The 16,231-nt window shown below is 41.9% G+C and overlaps 1 protein-coding gene across 1 annotated transcript; it reads left to right on the top strand.

Annotated features, from left to right (window-relative positions):
• The first annotated feature begins 2,986 nt into the window (after nucleotides 1-2,986).
• KLHL42 (kelch like family member 42) lies at nucleotides 2,987-15,389 on the top strand. The gene is made up of 3 exons (XM_027666270.1): nucleotides 2,987-3,888; nucleotides 10,631-10,824; nucleotides 14,540-15,389. The coding sequence occupies exons 1-3, from the start codon at nucleotides 2,987-2,989 to the stop codon at nucleotides 14,989-14,991; spliced, it is 1,548 nt and encodes a 515-aa protein (XP_027522071.1). The 3' UTR covers nucleotides 14,992-15,389.
• The last annotated feature ends 842 nt before the right edge of the window (nucleotides 15,390-16,231 follow it).

The raw sequence follows: 16,231 nt of genomic DNA, 5'->3' as shown, positions 1-16,231 counted from the left end.
TTTATGCTTCAGCGTGTTCTTGAAGAATGATAGATGGTCTTTCATATTTGTTTCAAAAATCATTCAAATCTTTTATGGCTCTGAACTATAGATTTTGATTTTGTAGCTCTAGCACTAGAGTTCCAACTCTGAAAAATACACTTCTTACTCACTTAAGATCAACCAAGACGACTGCTAGTGAAACAAGACCTGTTCTTTGATTCCAGTATAATAGCATGTATTATCGATCTTAGCATAAACCATAGCAGTGGACTGGAAGACAAATGAAATTATCTCTACAAAAGTGTAACAAAAGAGTAGTCCTTGCCCTGGTGCATTTGAAGTGTAAGAACCCTATAAGCACACCATACAGACTGACTGATTAGTGTAGTGAAAAACAAGGGAACTGCCCTGTCAGCACACTCTGCCTTAACACAATTGCCCTGCCCTAAGCTTGGATAAAGCACAGATAGCTCTCAATAAGCCCAGTAAAAACAACTGAATAAGGAAACACATGTAGGTTTTTTTCAAAAGTGGCCATTCAACAGAGAGCACTGCTGACCCCTCGGGCAAGTGAGAGCTCCTGGTGAAAGCTGTAGGAGTCTGTGCCCTCAAAAGTTTGCTGGCAGGAAGAAAATGCCTATTAGTACGTGACAGAACTGATCCGGTCTATTAACAAATCTCATGCACTGTGAGGAAGAAGGACTCAAAACTCAGGCAGAGTGGCAGGTGCAGGCACACAGGCAACAGGAAGACACACAATGCAACAGAAAAAATATTCCATCTACCCAGGCTGCAGTGTCAACACTTTGAGGTCAAACTTACCATAACTGACTACATGGAAAAAACCACTCACCAATTAGGAGCTAACTTATGAATACATGAAACATAAGAGACTCCAAAACAGATGTCTAAAGATGGCAATCATACCACTGTGTTGGCAATCATACTGTATTCCAACAGGGGAGCTTACTGTCTATGCCAAACATGAGAACTCTGTTTACCTCTGGAGTATGAATGATTACAATTGCTTTAAATGTCTGCCTATGGGAATTAAAGTGTAAGAAGGAATTATGGGTTGGACTGCTACAGAAGTGGTGAGACCCTTGTGTGTGATGATCTTTTCTGATGATGTGAACCTGAAGCAGAGACAAAAAAGTCCAGTGATCATAACTGAGCTTCAGGTAGGTGTAAGAAACTCAGAAAGCAAAACAATGCAGTGCTTCATCAAGAACAGAAGACAGGAAAGTGGAATTTGAAAATTAACTAAATATTGAGGGGCAATGAAAGAGGAACACAAACTAAGCAAAGAGTGAAACTCATTAGTAGGAAAGAGAAAGTGAGAGGTGATAGTGACCTAACGAGGGACTGTGGCTGCTAAAGAGAGCTCTTTGGGACTGGCTGATATCCTTCAGGAAAGGATGTCAGAACATGAAATGGGCCCTTCAAAAGCAAGATGATGAAAATGATTTGAAGTGGAAAACAAAAATGCACAGAAATCTGCCTCACCTCAAAAAATGCTTGTATAAAAGTCATCAGGAAAGAACACCTGTAACTCTGAGATTGACATTCATGTCATCTGTATGAGCTAGAGTGAAGAAGCTGAAGATCAACAAAACAGTGAGAGGATCATTTCACAGAGGAAATGCTAAAAAGCAAACAACCCTGCCTTCCTTAAAAAAGAGGGACACCCCTCCCACCCCAAACAGCCTAATACCACTCTGAAAAGTTTTAATAGTGGGGGGAAAGATCCCTTCCAAGCAGTGGAAGTAGGGAGTTGTCTGAAATCTAAGCAATCTGCAATAACTGCAGATGAGTCACACTACTGCTAAAGGAAAAGATTTTCTATGGTCTGCAACACATGAGGTGAAAAAAAATCTTTATAGAGATAAATATATTTTGAACATCTTTGTATTAAGCATCATCAGATAGGAGTACATGGGATGGCAGACCTCCTCAGCTGTTTCAGAAGGTGGTGTTTTGTTTTGGGGGGTTTCTTTGTTGTTTTTCTTTGTTTGTTTTTTTGTTTTTTTTTTAAAGAACTGTCATTATGTTTGAATAATGTAACAAGTCAAACATCAAATCTGCTGCTTTATCCCTGCCCAAGATGCCCAGTTGTTAATTTACTCTTTCCTTGTTCATGTCCAACAAACTCAGGGCCCTGGTATGTAGCTCACTCTCCTGAGATGTCCTGTTCCAGCAACTTGGTTTAAATAGAGAATATAGAGTAGCAGAACAGGTTATACAGTGTCTTCACAGGCCAAACCAGAAGCTGAGACACAGACGGACTTATGCGGGAGGAACCATAGCAGAATTACGTATCACACTTGTGATTCCTAAATCCCATTGCTACACCAGATGTGCACGGTGAGCCCCTCGGTTGTTTTTTGTTAGGGAATGGATGCCAGTGTCGGGCTGTACCGCTCCCTCCTCCTCTCTGGCCGTGTGTACACATACGGTATTTTTTTCCCTGAGTGTGTGGTTCGAGAACGTTCCCCTTTTCCAGGGATGCAGCGGTACATTTATGGCAAGGGGTTAGAGCTGCGGCTGGAGCTGCGATCCCGGCCCAAATCAGGAGCGCCGGAGAGAAGGGAGCATCGGGGGCGATCGCTGAGCCTTTGGCCTGTCCCCCTGGAGCCGAGCACTCGGCCTTTCCCACCGTGTCCCTGACACCCTCCCGGGATGGGCAGCGCCCTCTCCCCAGCGCTGGGCCCGGGGGATGCCCTGCTGGCCCCCCCGGCTAGCAGCCGGGCAGCGCCGAAGCGCTCAACATTGCCTTTTTAGGGCTTTTCTTTCTTTCTTCTGCGTGCAGGTTTTTTTTTTCCCTTCCCCTTCCCTCTCCTTGCAGGGTCTGAGAGGCGGCAGCGCCTCCGCACCCGCCTCCCCGGCATCCCGGCGCCGCTCCGCTCCTCCCATCCCGTCCCGTCCCGTCCCGTCCCGGCGGAGGAGGAGCCGGGGCGCTGCCGGCACCGTCCGGGCTGAAGCGCAGCCAGGCCCGGGGTGAGCGATGTCCCTGGCGGAACGGCGGCGGCGGGAGGAGGAGGAGGAAGAGGAGGGGGAAAGGGAAGCAGGGGATGGGGCCGGTGCGGGGGAGGAGGTGGTGCAGATCCGGCTGGGGGACAAGCGCTACCCGGTGTGCAAGAGGAAGCTGATCGAGCAGAGTGACTATTTCCGAGCGCTCTACCGCTCGGGAATGCGGGAGGCAGGGCAGGGGCAGGAGGAGCAGCTGCTGCGCGGGGGGCTGAGCGCCCTGGGGCTGGAGCTGGTGCTGGACTTCATCAACACGTCCTGCCTGGCCAGGCTGGAGCAGGAGGAGGGCGGCGATGAGGAGCCCCCTTTGCTGGAGGAGCTGGTGGAGGCCGCTTCCTACCTGCAGGTCACGCCCCTGCTCCGCCTGCTCCTGTCCCAGGTGAGGTTGGGCAACTGCTTCGAGCTGCACCGCCTGGCGCAGGTCTACGGCCTCCAGGACTTGCACGACGCCTGTCTAGACTTCATGGCCGCCCATTACCATCAGGTGCTGCGGAGGCCCGATGCCCGGCCACATCTGCTCCTGCCCCACGCTCTCCAGCAGCAGCTGAAGGAGAGGCGGATGAGGGGCACCGCCACCCTCGTGGTCATCGGGGACTTCATGAGCGCCTCGTCCCCGGGCCTGCCCCCAGGCTGTCACCCTCAGGTGGAACCCCCCTGGTCTATGCTGAGGTATGACGAGGAGGCGCAGCGGTGGCTGCCCCTGGCCAACAACCTGCCCCCTGATCTGGTGAGTGTCCGAGGCTACGGGTCGGCGATGCTGGACAATTACCTGTTCATCGTCGGGGGTTACAGGATCACCAGCCAGGAGATTTCGGCTGCCCATTGTTACAACCCTTGCCTAAACGAATGGACTCAGCTGGCTTCAATGAACCAGAAGAGGTAACCCTTGCTCCCTGAAATACACCTGTGTCCATGTATATTGTTGAAATAGATCCCGCTGGGTCCCACGGCGCTGGCTGGACTCGGTGTTACAGGGTGTGGTTCAGCCCCGTCTCTGTGTTATGAGCCTCGCGCGTCCCTCGCATCCCGCGGTGGGAAGGACCGCGGTGCTTGGCCACCACTTGGCAGTGAGCCACTGGACAGGCTTTCCTAGCAGCACTCATCGCACAGCAGCACAACACAGCCACCTCTCTCCTGTTCAGGGACCACCCTCAGGGAGCTGCCGTGGCAGGGCAATGATGAGGGAGACGGGGTTCATAGTTAAATGCTGTGTGAGAGACCACGAGCTGGGCGTCAGCAGAGGAAGACTGTGCTGTGACCTTCCACTGTGAGCGATCACTCACCTTGGTGTGAAATGGTGGTGGGCTCCCCACTTCTTTAAATTGCAGTATACAAGGATCTAGTGTCTCCAAACAGCTGGGTGGTAGTAAAAATTCTCTTAGAAATAACAAAGGTTTAAAAAAACCAACAACCCAAAGATAAAATTCCAGTCTTGCTTTCTTTGTGGTATATTTTAATTCCAGTTAAGTAAGTGACAAGATTTCCTGCTTTTAGTGGGAATATACTCTCTACCAGAGCTGGAAATGGCTGAAAAAATTTAGTTGGAGCAGTTATTCATTGGTTTGTACTTCCATAAAACTCAAAATGTTTTGTAGGCCTGCATTTCAGTTAAATATTCACCAGAAAAATGTCAGGAAGACTGTGAGAAATTTCTCACTTAGTGGGAATATTTGGAGTTGGGAATCATTTATCATTTTGACTATTTTTCTTTTTTCCTTTATCTTTTTTAATTGGTTATTTGACATTTATGTTTAAGTTAATATTCAGAAACACTTGTATAATTTGTATTGAAAGAGAAGTACGGAGCTAGCCTTGAGAAGGATCCAAGAAGAGAGGCCTTCTCCCTGGCCAGGGCTGTAGCTGCTCTACCTTAATCATGCTTTGGAGTTATAAATGCAAAGTATTTTACTTCACTGAAACAAAGTGGTTTTGTTGTCCAGTGTGAACTTCCTTCATGTTTCCATTTTAGAAAAAATATTTTAAATTTTATCTTGTCTCTTGGAAAAAGATCAGAGGCCAAAATTCACTGCAGAATGGAAAATCTTCATCCAGTAAACTGAAAGAGCAAGAAGAGACCCAAACCATTGGCATAAATGTTTTGTATCTGGGTAGTAAAACTGCAGGCTCTTTTGCCACCTAAAGCCCCTTAAAACAAGGGTTTGACCTAAAATTAGGTCTTACCCGTTTCACCTTTTTTTCCCCATTTCCTGTGTTGCGAGAACTTCACTGAAATAATTGCCTCCATAATCACTCACTGATCAAGTTACGAGGTTTTGGGTTGTGTCATGTGTATAACAGGAAAGACGTGTGAAGATTCTGCAGCACGGTTCTTGAAAAATACTTTTTCAAGGCCCTTTTTTCACCTTACAACCTGGGTATTCAAACTCTAGATCAGCCTTTTTTTCCTCCATGCTTTCCCTTTATATTTCTGGGATCGTTATACTTGAAATGAACATGTGGATATTTTCTCCTAATGTTACTATCTTCACCAACTTCATCTTCCAACCCAGGACAGGTGACAGCAAGGTGTTCCTTAGCACAGATCTTCACATTGGCAATTTACTTCAGAAAAGTAGCATGCAAATGGATATTTTGGGAGTAATCCTAGTCCTACATTTCATGGTACTTATTTCAGGCCAAAAAGAACTGAGGATTACTCCTGCCCCTAGACTGTAAAGTATCTTGTTCCCTGAATAATTGGGGGAACTTTTTTTCATGGAAACTCAGCTGACTACTTCACAAAACACGTTTTTGACTTCACCACCTTCTCGGAGTCTCACCTCTACAGTTATTAATTATTATTTTTTTCTATCTGACATAATATTTCAGCTCCCTGAGGACCCGCTTGACATTTTGTGGCCAGAAGGCAGAAAGGGATGGCCTCTGCTGAAGGAGCCAAGAGCAGGAAGAGTTTGAATATGAGGAGTTTTGCATGAAACATCAAAAGTGCTGCTGCCTGTCTGCCACACACATGTGGTGTAATTAGTTTTGCAGTTTGCCTGTCATTGTATTTTTAGTTTGTTGTGCTGTAGTAAAATAAGCAGGGCAGTTGCCCAGCCTGCTGCTTAGGAATCACAGTCGTGTGACTGTCTGGCAAATGAATTTACGTCAGCTGATACAATTACATCTCATGGATGAATTTTTTACATACCTTGAGGGAGGGTTCCAGTTTCCACTGAAGTTGGTTTGACTTCAGACAACTGAGTATCTGGGTTTGTCCAAATGAGTGGCTGCATATGTTGGCCTCAAGGAGGCTGAGGAGTTGTGGAAATAGTTGTGCTAGTTTGCTGTTCATATAGGAATTCTCTACCCCAAAAAACCTTTAAAAAAATTACATTATATTTTTATCTTTAACTATTTCCATTGTTGTGATATGGAATTCCAGGGTGCTGAGATTCTCTACACATGCTTAGATAAAATAGTCCCAACTTACTTCTAAGTAGAAGACAAAAGCCTGAATGCTCAGCAGCCATTCTGGTTTAGATTATTGCTGTTAGCTTTTTTGCTAGGTGTAGAGGTCTTATTGTAGTTTCAAACTTGTTCACAATAAGTAACTCCCGTATATTATTCTTCTGATGCCCACAGGACCTTTAGGAAGTGTTATTCCCTATTTAACACAAGGGAGCTAAAATAATTTGCTCAGGCTCATATAGGAAGCCTGTGACTGAGCATGGAATTTCTCATCATCTGAGGGCTAAATCTAGTGCCACAAATTGTCCATAACAGATCACAGTTTCTAGATCTTTTCATTCTAGAGATATTTCTGTACTTGGAAGAGTGTCCTCAGAAAAATGACCTGAACTTTTTAATAGAAGAAACTTATTGTAAGTGTTGCCCAAGATCACTTGTGGTTTTTGGGGTCAAGAAGGTAACAAAGTACATAGGGGACTGTTGGAAGTAATGTCCTTGAATACCCTTCTATACTTTTTTCTTTTTAGTTTACACTACAGTTGAAATTTGCTATTTAAAAATAATATACTTGATAGGAGTTCTACTGCATGTGCCAGTTGCAGCTGTGTATTCCACTTTTGTTTTCCTACTCATGGCAGGTAAATCTTCCAGGCCTGGAATACCCATGTAAACCCCTGGTTGGAATCATACACATGCATGTGGAACATGATTTTTGTGAGCAATCTGTGCCTGAACTGCTGCCACTCTGAGAACTCTTAGAGGCATATAGAAGAGGGGAATGCTAGCTGTTTATGAGACCTTTTCTTTCCTCATTTTTTACTTCTTTTTTTCTCTCAAAATTCTTCTGTGTTGAAGGAAAATAGACTTTTCAAAAATTATTAAGTTAGAAATATTCAGACCTTGTTTATCACAAATTTATCACACACTTCCAAAGCTAAATATTGAATTCAATGTGCTCTGCAGACTCGTATAAGAAATTAAAAAAAAAAGAAAAAAGAAAAAGTGATCATTGAAAAAATATAAAATGCTTTTGGAATTGCCTTCGTAACTGTGCTTTCATGATTCTTTGTTGTAAGTACTTTAGAAAAAAGAAGAAAAAGATCATATGATTTGTGAGAAATTTTAAGGTTAAAGTTGATCACTTGGCAAGAGGAAACAATATGTTAGTTAATTCGAGTCTCGGATTCTGCAGCAGGACGAAGGTTACCTTGCAAATACACGTCTAACTTGTTCTTAAAACCCTCCAGCAATGTAGATCCCAACCTCCTTCCTCCCATGTTTAGCCACCCCTCTGAACACAAAGTCCTCCCTAGTATCCGTTCAGACTCCTTTTTGTTGTTTACTAAAAGAGTAATATCTGCCAGTGAACAGAAAACATGCGTCTGTCCTCTTTATAGGCACTGTCGCGGGGGTCTCCTGCAGATACATCTATGGCTCTTAACACAATCCAGAATGATGTGGGAGTTTTGGCAAGTTATTGAGAGGTGTCTTGTATCCAGAAAGCCTCTTTCACCCCTGGATCCCTTATGTTTGTGCATTATATTCTTCTTCCTTTGTGCATGTAGTGCTTTGCATATTGAATGAAAAATGTATTTGGAACTTTGTAAAGCCCCACGGCTCATGCTTGCTCATGTTCCTGGGGTTCCATTCAGAGTAAATGGGGTCGTCAGAAGATACCTCATACCTTGTCTTGCCCCAACAAGAAGGGACCCACTAGACCTGGTGTTTTGAAAGTACCTTTTCATCCCTTGGGTTTGGATAAACCACTGGTGTCAGTGGAGTTCCATTGCGGTTGAATCTGATGGACCATTCAGCTCTGTTGTTTCCAAGCTGTAGTCCATGGAACAGTTGTTAGTTGTGGAGAGCTGGCTGGTTGCTCAGTGTTTGCTTTCCTTCTTTCCAGCTGCTCCAACACATTAAAAGAGTGTAAAAATGCACTAAATATTTCCTAATGTTCACTCTCCATAAAAACACCTGCTGTTACTGGCCTGGAAAAGTGAACGACAGAAGTTTTAGTAACATATTGAGCCATTGTCCAAACTTTCATATAAAGTGTGCTGGTGGATACTTGCAGCTACTTTTGAGTAAAATGAACCTTATCTTTAATGAGTTCCATAAATCTGAGATACTTCCACTGATTCATCTGTTTTAAGAAGTGTTGGAAGTGGTTAAATGACTGACACAAAAGTGTGTGGCCTCCTTTTAGAATATTTAAAGTTGAAAGTTGTGCAGTACCTGTTTCACCAGATAGTTTTCCCTGTGCTGCAAGAAACAATCCAGTGATGCAAAGGCCATCAACCAAAACCAGATAAATTGCCTCCATTCAGGCAAAATAGCAAGGGGCTACAATTAGAGGGTAACTGTAGAAGCACATGTGAATTAGGAAACCTGGATTCTTTTAATGTTTGGACACTACACAACTTGTTTAGTTAATTCTTGTCCTCAGTGGCAGAAACAGCATGTTTTAAAAGTGGCTAAAAAATCCTAGAATGGGGAAGTGCTATCTGTGTGTGCATGGACTCATTTTACAAAGCAACATTCTCCTTTATAGGCACAGAATTACAGAATCTCTAACATACTTTAGATTTCAAAGAATTACTTGGAAAATGTATTTACATTTTCTGGTTTTGTCCCTTTGTTAATTTGGGGATAGTTTTTTTCTATTCTAACTTTTAGGACAGATACATTGCTTTGAAAATCATAATGCTTTTCAAGTAATTATCCTCATTTCATACCTGCTTCTGATTACCATGGTATTCTGGATTCTCTAAAATGGAAAACATAATTGCTATAGAGAGAAGATGACCAGAATGACTTCATTGTAAATGTCAGGAAACAAAAAAAGAATAAAAACCAATTAATTCCTTCTAAGGAGCATTTTAGTTTCCAAAGCTATATCAGGATGAGAAGAACAAAATCATTCCATCTGGAAACAAATTCCTTTTTCCAAATATATTTAATAAAAAGAAATTGCAGGGCAGTCTGCTGCTGGGCAGGGTTCATTTTGTCCAGACAAAACCCTGCAAAACTACTTAGCGGTAAGTTTTTGAGTCTTGGATTCATGCAGAGTGAAACTCCCTTTGCTGCTCAGCAGGCCAGTGTGAGTCTGAAACATCATTTCAGTTTTACAGACATAGCACAATTCCCTGTTTGGCTTTATGCTGAACTGGTGCACTCCAACGACTTTCACACATCCAGTTAACTGGGATACTCATGGTAAAATCTCAATTGGCTCAGCAGCAGAGAAGTAACAACCTTTCTAGGCAATGAGACTGGTTCTGAGGAGAGGAGGAGCTCATCTTTTATTAGCCCAGCTTCCATAGCTGGAAGGAATTGCTGACCATACAATGCTTCTGTCTTCAAGTCCTCAAATTTCTTCCTGCAGACTTGCACCTTTATTATCCATGGACTATTTGTTTCTGTCTGTATCACCTTCAGAGTGTAAGATAGAAGGTTTCTTGTGCTTCAGTAATTAGAAAGTTGCCCTTTGCCGTGTGTGAAATTTGAGAGCATAATGGAACAGAATGAGAAATAAATAGTTGCTCATGGAGTCCAATGTATTTTGTGCAGCTATGGCTAGAACATAATTTACAGATAGATATTGCTTCAGTGGAATGGAGGATGTATTTAGTAGTTTAATGCTGAATAAGGTACAGGAGAGTCACTCTTTCTTCCCTTTGCAGAACGTGATTCAATGTGTTCCACTTTAAATTGCTTTTTATTAGGGTTATTTAAGAGATTCTATAATACAGCCTAAGACAAGTATGCATTGTTAGGCATTCATCAAGTCTTGTTTGAAATTTCTGCAATTTTGACTAATATCCTTCACTGTGTGTACATGTGTCTCCCACGACATGTAATGCATTTTTCTCTACTAGAGATACTTTACTAAAAGCCTAATAAAAACGAGACATCTACTGAGCACATTAGTTAACAGTTAGAGCTCAAACTGGCACTGACTGAAATACAAAATAAAATATTCATCAGTCTCAGCGTCAACATCAATAACATCCAAAATGTCACTGGTTACAGCTCTAAGTAATTACAGTGTAATTACAGAATTTTGGCCTTGCACAGAAGAGTTCAGACGTTGCAAGTGATGGTGCAAGCTGTGAGTGATGAGTGTGTTGAAGCCTGGATAGGAAGTACTTTCCCCTATATTTCTGTACATCTGTGTAACCTATTTCAATGCTGCAATCATTTCTTTCAGATCCAATTTTAAGCTTTTGGCTGTGAATGGAAAGCTCTATGCCATCGGTGGTCAATCCCTTTCCAACGTGGAGTGCTACAACCCGGAAAACGACTGGTGGAATTTCGTGGCGTCCATGCCAAACCCTCTTGCAGAATTCTCAGCTTGTGAATGCAAGGGCAAGATCTACGTTATCGGAGGATACACTACACGAGGTAGAAAGTTTGCTTTTACTACTTTCTTTTTCTTTTTTTTTTTTTTACCTGATTGTTTCTAAGGCCCGGATAATTTTCTTCTGTGTCTCAGAAAGCTTTTGACCTGATGTAGAAAGCTGCGTAATGCTCATTAAAATATGTGGAAATAAATCACTGGTAGAAATTAATTGACAAATGAAAAAAAAAGAGCTCTGTTGTAGAGGAATCAGGTATTTATATTTTTGTTCCAACATGGATCTGGGGCTGTATTATTGTGAGAGAACAAAGTGATGGATACTTCAGCACCCAGCTTAACCCTCATTTTTTTTAGATTTTGATCACATAGTACAAAGAGAGGCCTCAACAGATGTACTTTGTTTGCTTTTTAAATACTTGGTTTAGATTGACAGAAGGAGAAATGTGTAGAAAATATCTTCCTGCGTTCGTATTTCTCATGTATTAACAGATGTCATGGTCTTTTCACTACAACATTTCAGTGTTTCACAGACAAATTCAAGCTGTAGCTTAATAACTTAATATCATAATCTAAAAGTTAAGCAAGAACCAATATTTTTAACTTACTTCATTTCTGTGCCCTGTTTTCTGAGAATACTGTACAGAGGCAAGGATTTGAAGTTTCATTCTCTCCTGACAATTACTTTTCCTTTATCCAGTAGAAAAGCAAGTCACTTAAAAAGAGCTCCCACTTCCTTATTCCTTAAGCACAGAGTGCCATTCTGTGGGAGGAATACATTTTCTCAGAGCTTTAGAAGTCAGGTTTTTTTACTTGTCAAATTTTCAGTATTTACCAGGATTTCCTAAGTTTGAATTTGGCCTTTGCCCACTTCATCTGACCACAGTAGTTTTAAAGGTTTTCTTTCCAAATAGAGAATAAAATGAGAAGACAAATCAACTTTTACAGACAGAACAAGCTGTGCGTTCTAGTATCTGAGAAGATTTTAGCTCTGAATAATTTTAAAGCTCTTAAAAGACACGCTGCTGCTACTCATGGTCCTTATGGTAATGAAAACCTTCAAACACATCTTGTCCAGTCCACTCTGACCCAGAATCTCTTGGCTTCGCTGAGGAAAATGAAGTCTGTGGACATGCCTGTGTCCATACAGAGGGCCACGCTGTGGTATGTTCTGCAGTCCCAGTCATCCCCAGTAAAAGACCTGTTGGGGAGTACTGTGCTCCCTGATGTCAAGCTCTAGGTCTCAGAGATGTCTGGCACAAAACACATGCTGTGCTGAAAGGTCAGATCCCAAGGGAAAGATCCTTAGATCCTTTAAGACAAAGAACGAGGAGAAAGGTTTGAAACAGGGTAATGGGGAAGACTTGTCTCTAGAGACCAGAGTTAGGGTTTTGTCACTTTTATCTAGAGAAAAAAGAGGTAAGGAGATTTGGGATTACATGATTATGGGAGGACCAGCTTTTCACCTACACCCTCTGTACTTTGCAAGTTCCTTCTCTGATGTTTGTGCTATTCTTTTGTGGGGCTGTCTACTCCTGGTGTCATGGAGGGGAAGATCAGCACGTTGCTAATGCAGATCCCATTCCCTTAAAATTCATTAACAAGGCATGTGCAGTCAGGATTGTTACCCTGTGTTGAGCTCCTTACTCAGTACTTAACTACCTGTAAGTTGATAGTCATTTACCTGTTGCTTCTCCCATACCTCAGGGGATTGCTGCTGTCCTTCAGGCCTCTGTTTTTCCCTAGGTCTTTTCCTAAAAGTCTTTTTCAGTGGAAACAGGATAGTAAAACAATATGAAGTTGTGAGTAGTGGATAAGCAGCACACTTTGATCTTTGATTTAAACATAAGCCTTTTGGGACAACAAATGCCTGTGCTTGTTATCAATAACTTCCTGAATAAGGGTCTAGAAGTAGTTTATCTGTGACACCTTGGCTTAGGACAGCTAGCAGACTTAGAAACCAGAATTGCCAGAGTTACACTGGGGATTTGCCTTCCAAATTATGCAGATGTCAGAGAGTGTTAAGGCCTAACTATCTGAGAGACACTGAGGTTATTTGCTGGTTTGCTATATTCAGTACATAAAACATATGCAGCAATTAATATTTTTTATATGTTACACAGTTTTTAGTATTTTGTGATATTTCTGTATATACCTCAGTTTTGGTAGGTTTTGTGGGCTATTTTTTTAATTTGCATAGAGCTTTCTCCTGAGACCAAACTTTCCAAAATATGGGAGGATCTGGCATTTCCCACTGTAAATTATAATGACACTTGTTGACACTCTTTCCAGTTTGCAACTCTCACTTGCGGACGTAGATCCTAATAGAAACTCCATGTCAGGCACTATAAAGTTCATGTTTTGTATTGTGGGTTTTGGTTTGGGGTTTTTTTTCATTATTTCAGTGGATATAAAAGACCCGGGCTGTGGACTGAGCAAATGAGGGCCACGTTGCAATGGACTTCTCTTTCATACACCCCCCTCTCAAATGATAGCACTTTTTACAGGGGAAGTTTACTGCTGTCATAGAAACTTAATTGGGATTTCCCCCTCCCCTTAATGAGTCAGAGAATGATATGTTTGTAGACAAAGGTCATCTATATGTAGAGCTTTGATCAGCAGTTTCATAGGACGTTGCTATGAAAATAATCAGAGTGCAGGCAAATGCTAGAGCAGCACCTCCCTAATGCCACTAATGCACTTCATTCATGGCAATCCAGTTACATTTCTGGCTATTTATACCTGTGCCCTTACATAACTTGTCAGTATGTCGCTGTCTGCTCTTCCCTTTGGGAGTTCATCTAGAAATTGTCATGCAGGATAGACTTGTAACATGGAGCAGATTTTATTAAAAGACCAGTCTGGACTCTGCAAACCTGTTGCCACTGGTCACTTGAGTTTGGATTTAAGCTCAGGTCTCCAGAGACTAAAACCGAATTTATTAGCTAATGAGTCCTGTGTGTTGTGTGATAATTTAGTGAAGCCTTGAACACAGCCAGCATCTTCACTGGACTGTAAATCAGGATGGTATTGTAACGATTTTGTAGAATAACCCCATAGCAAACACATGCACACGCCGAGTTGTAACTGAAGTGCGGAGATGACTTCAGCTTCTTTCTGAGCCTCTGTCTGATGCTGGAGCACAGAGTTCATGGTTCCTGGATGATTTTGACAATGTGTGTTTCTCTCTTTATAAGGTGCCCTTAGGTCATTCGTGCCACTTGCTGAAATGTAAGCAGTTTTATGAATTTTATTCCATAAATTTTGATTTATGGAATGAATGGAGAGTACTGAAGTTAAACTTGGTTGATAAATCAGCACTTGACAGCCATTAATGAAGCATACTGTCTTCATGATAATTTGATTCATCTGTGACCACTGCTGGAGAGGAGAATATTGCTCCATTTCCCTTTTCATAAAAAAATTTAACATATCAATCAGAGAGAAAATAAAAAGTGTAAGTTAGAAGGTAGGGATTATTCTGCTAAAGTGTGCATCCCCAGGCAATTTACAACATGGAATGTGCCAGAAGTAGCATAATTTTTCCCTTCTGCAAAGGAACAGAATGTTCAAACTTTCTTGTCAGGGACAAAGAGTTGCAGTTCCCAATGATCAGTATTTCTTCCCTATTTTGCCATGCTTTTGCACTGTAATATGTTATCTGTAATAAAGGCTGATGCAGTTTGTAGGCAGGAATAACCTTCCTCCGTGACTACCTTCCGATACAATTATTTATTTGTGAATGTCTCCTCTCTGTTTCAGACAGGAATATGAACATTTTGCAGTACTGTCCCACTTCTGATTCCTGGACCAACTTTGAACTCTGTGATGTCCATGTTCGCAAGCAGCAGATGCTCTCTGTTGAAGAAACTATATATCTGGTAGGGGGTTGTATTCTTGAACTTGGACCAAACCAGAGATCCAGCCAAAGTGAGGACGTGTTGACTGTGCAGTCTTACAACATTGCTACCAAAGAATGGCTCTACCTCAATGAGAACTCATCAAAATCGGGTCTTAACTTGACTTGCACTCTCCACAATGATGGAGTCTACATATTGAACAGGAATATCACTCTATCTACGGGCTTGGAGCACCGTGCTTTTCTGAAGTATAATATATTTACGGACAGTTGGGAGTCTCTAGGACGCTTTCCAGCTTTTGGACAAAACATACTGATTTGTTCTATGTATTTACCTGATAGGCGAGAAGTGTGACAACATCAGGTTTTTCTTTTCAGTTCATTAATCATTCTTTGAAGAAATATTATTCCCCCTGAATAATTCCATTTTCAGAGTGCAATGTGGTTGCATAATGTAGGCATAAAATACCGATTCTGTTCTTCAAAAACGTTGCACAATTGGATATTGAGAGAAATGCTTCTGGAAACAGTTTCAAGATTTCAGTTTAAAAGTTTTACTGGTTTGGATTAAAATTTCACCAGGTATTATTTACAATTTAAGCATAAAATTATTGTGTTGGTAGCTGATACCAGAATTCCAAAGGCAAAACTGATCAGTCTAGTTTTAGTCTTCATCTTAATAGACAGTGCAGAACATGAGCAAGAAGTGTATGTTTTAAAAGCAGAAATAATTCAATAAAGTAAATAATAAGTGTAATCAAAATCAGTGGGAATTATTTCTTTTAAAATACCCTTTTTACACAAGCTGCGTTCTGTCAAATGCACAATGTTTGAAATTGTTTGTACTACCACATTTTTATATCTTCTGCGGTAACAAGTGAGATTCTCAAAGGTGCTGGCAACTGGGGTCCTACAAAGAAGTAAGAACTTCCTCTGAATTATTTGTAATGAAATACTTTGCCAGGGACTGGAAGGAATGGCCTAGAGGCTCAGGGTTGCTGGTTGGATAGTGGATGCTCCTTTAATGTAAGTTGGCAGGATTTATTGCTACCATTAAGGTACAGGGGAAAAGGCTGTAAATTCAAATGGTGAAGTTAGCTCTTCTTATAAAGGTTTTAAATTTTAGTTACCTTGTTGTGTTCTGTAGTACTGAGTGTTAAAGATCAAATTATGGTTGGCAACAAGCTGCATGTTACAAAAATGTACAAGGGCATGTGCAGTGATGATTCAGCACCAGATGTATCCTGCTTGGTGACAATGACCTGGGACACCCATCACTTCTTGTGGAAGGGTTGGTTGGTGTATGTGACTTCCTGACAATATCCCCCAAAGCAGGTTCACCTGAATGTTGTCTCTTATCTGTGTCACCAGGAGCTTGTTAGAGGTTACCTCAAGTTTGCCATGCAATGTTGTTAGTCTCTGTAACTGGAGCTGGTCTATAACCGTGAGCTGGTCGCTCTGCATACTCTGTGAGGATTTAGGAAGCTCCCGCAAAGTTACCCTCTGGGAGCTTTACCCAGTTCCTGCCTATTGCCTGAGAGAATTACAGTCATGACTGGCCCATTTTCTTTTTGTAGCTGAGAAGTGCATAAGTG

Source organism: Corapipo altera, unplaced genomic scaffold (assembly GCF_003945725.1).
Source record: "Corapipo altera isolate COAL_440 unplaced genomic scaffold, ASM394572v1 317, whole genome shotgun sequence".
Lineage (NCBI taxonomy): Eukaryota > Metazoa > Chordata > Aves > Passeriformes > Pipridae > Corapipo > Corapipo altera.
The sequence above is the reverse complement of the archived record's forward strand: the minus strand, read 5'-3'. Positions and strand labels throughout refer to the sequence as shown.

Bases quoted from the DNA above. Each gene is read 5' to 3' on its own strand.
- KLHL42 (XM_027666270.1), top strand. From the start codon at position 2,987: ATGTCCCTGGCGGAACGGCGGCGGCGGGAGGAGGAGGAGGAAGAGGAG. The intron at 3,889-10,630 runs GTAACCCTTGCT...CATTTCTTTCAG, and splicing joins GCTTCAATGAACCAGAAGAG to ATCCAATTTTAAGCTTTTGG. The intron at 10,825-14,539 runs GTAGAAAGTTTG...TCTCTGTTTCAG, and splicing joins CGGAGGATACACTACACGAG to ACAGGAATATGAACATTTTG.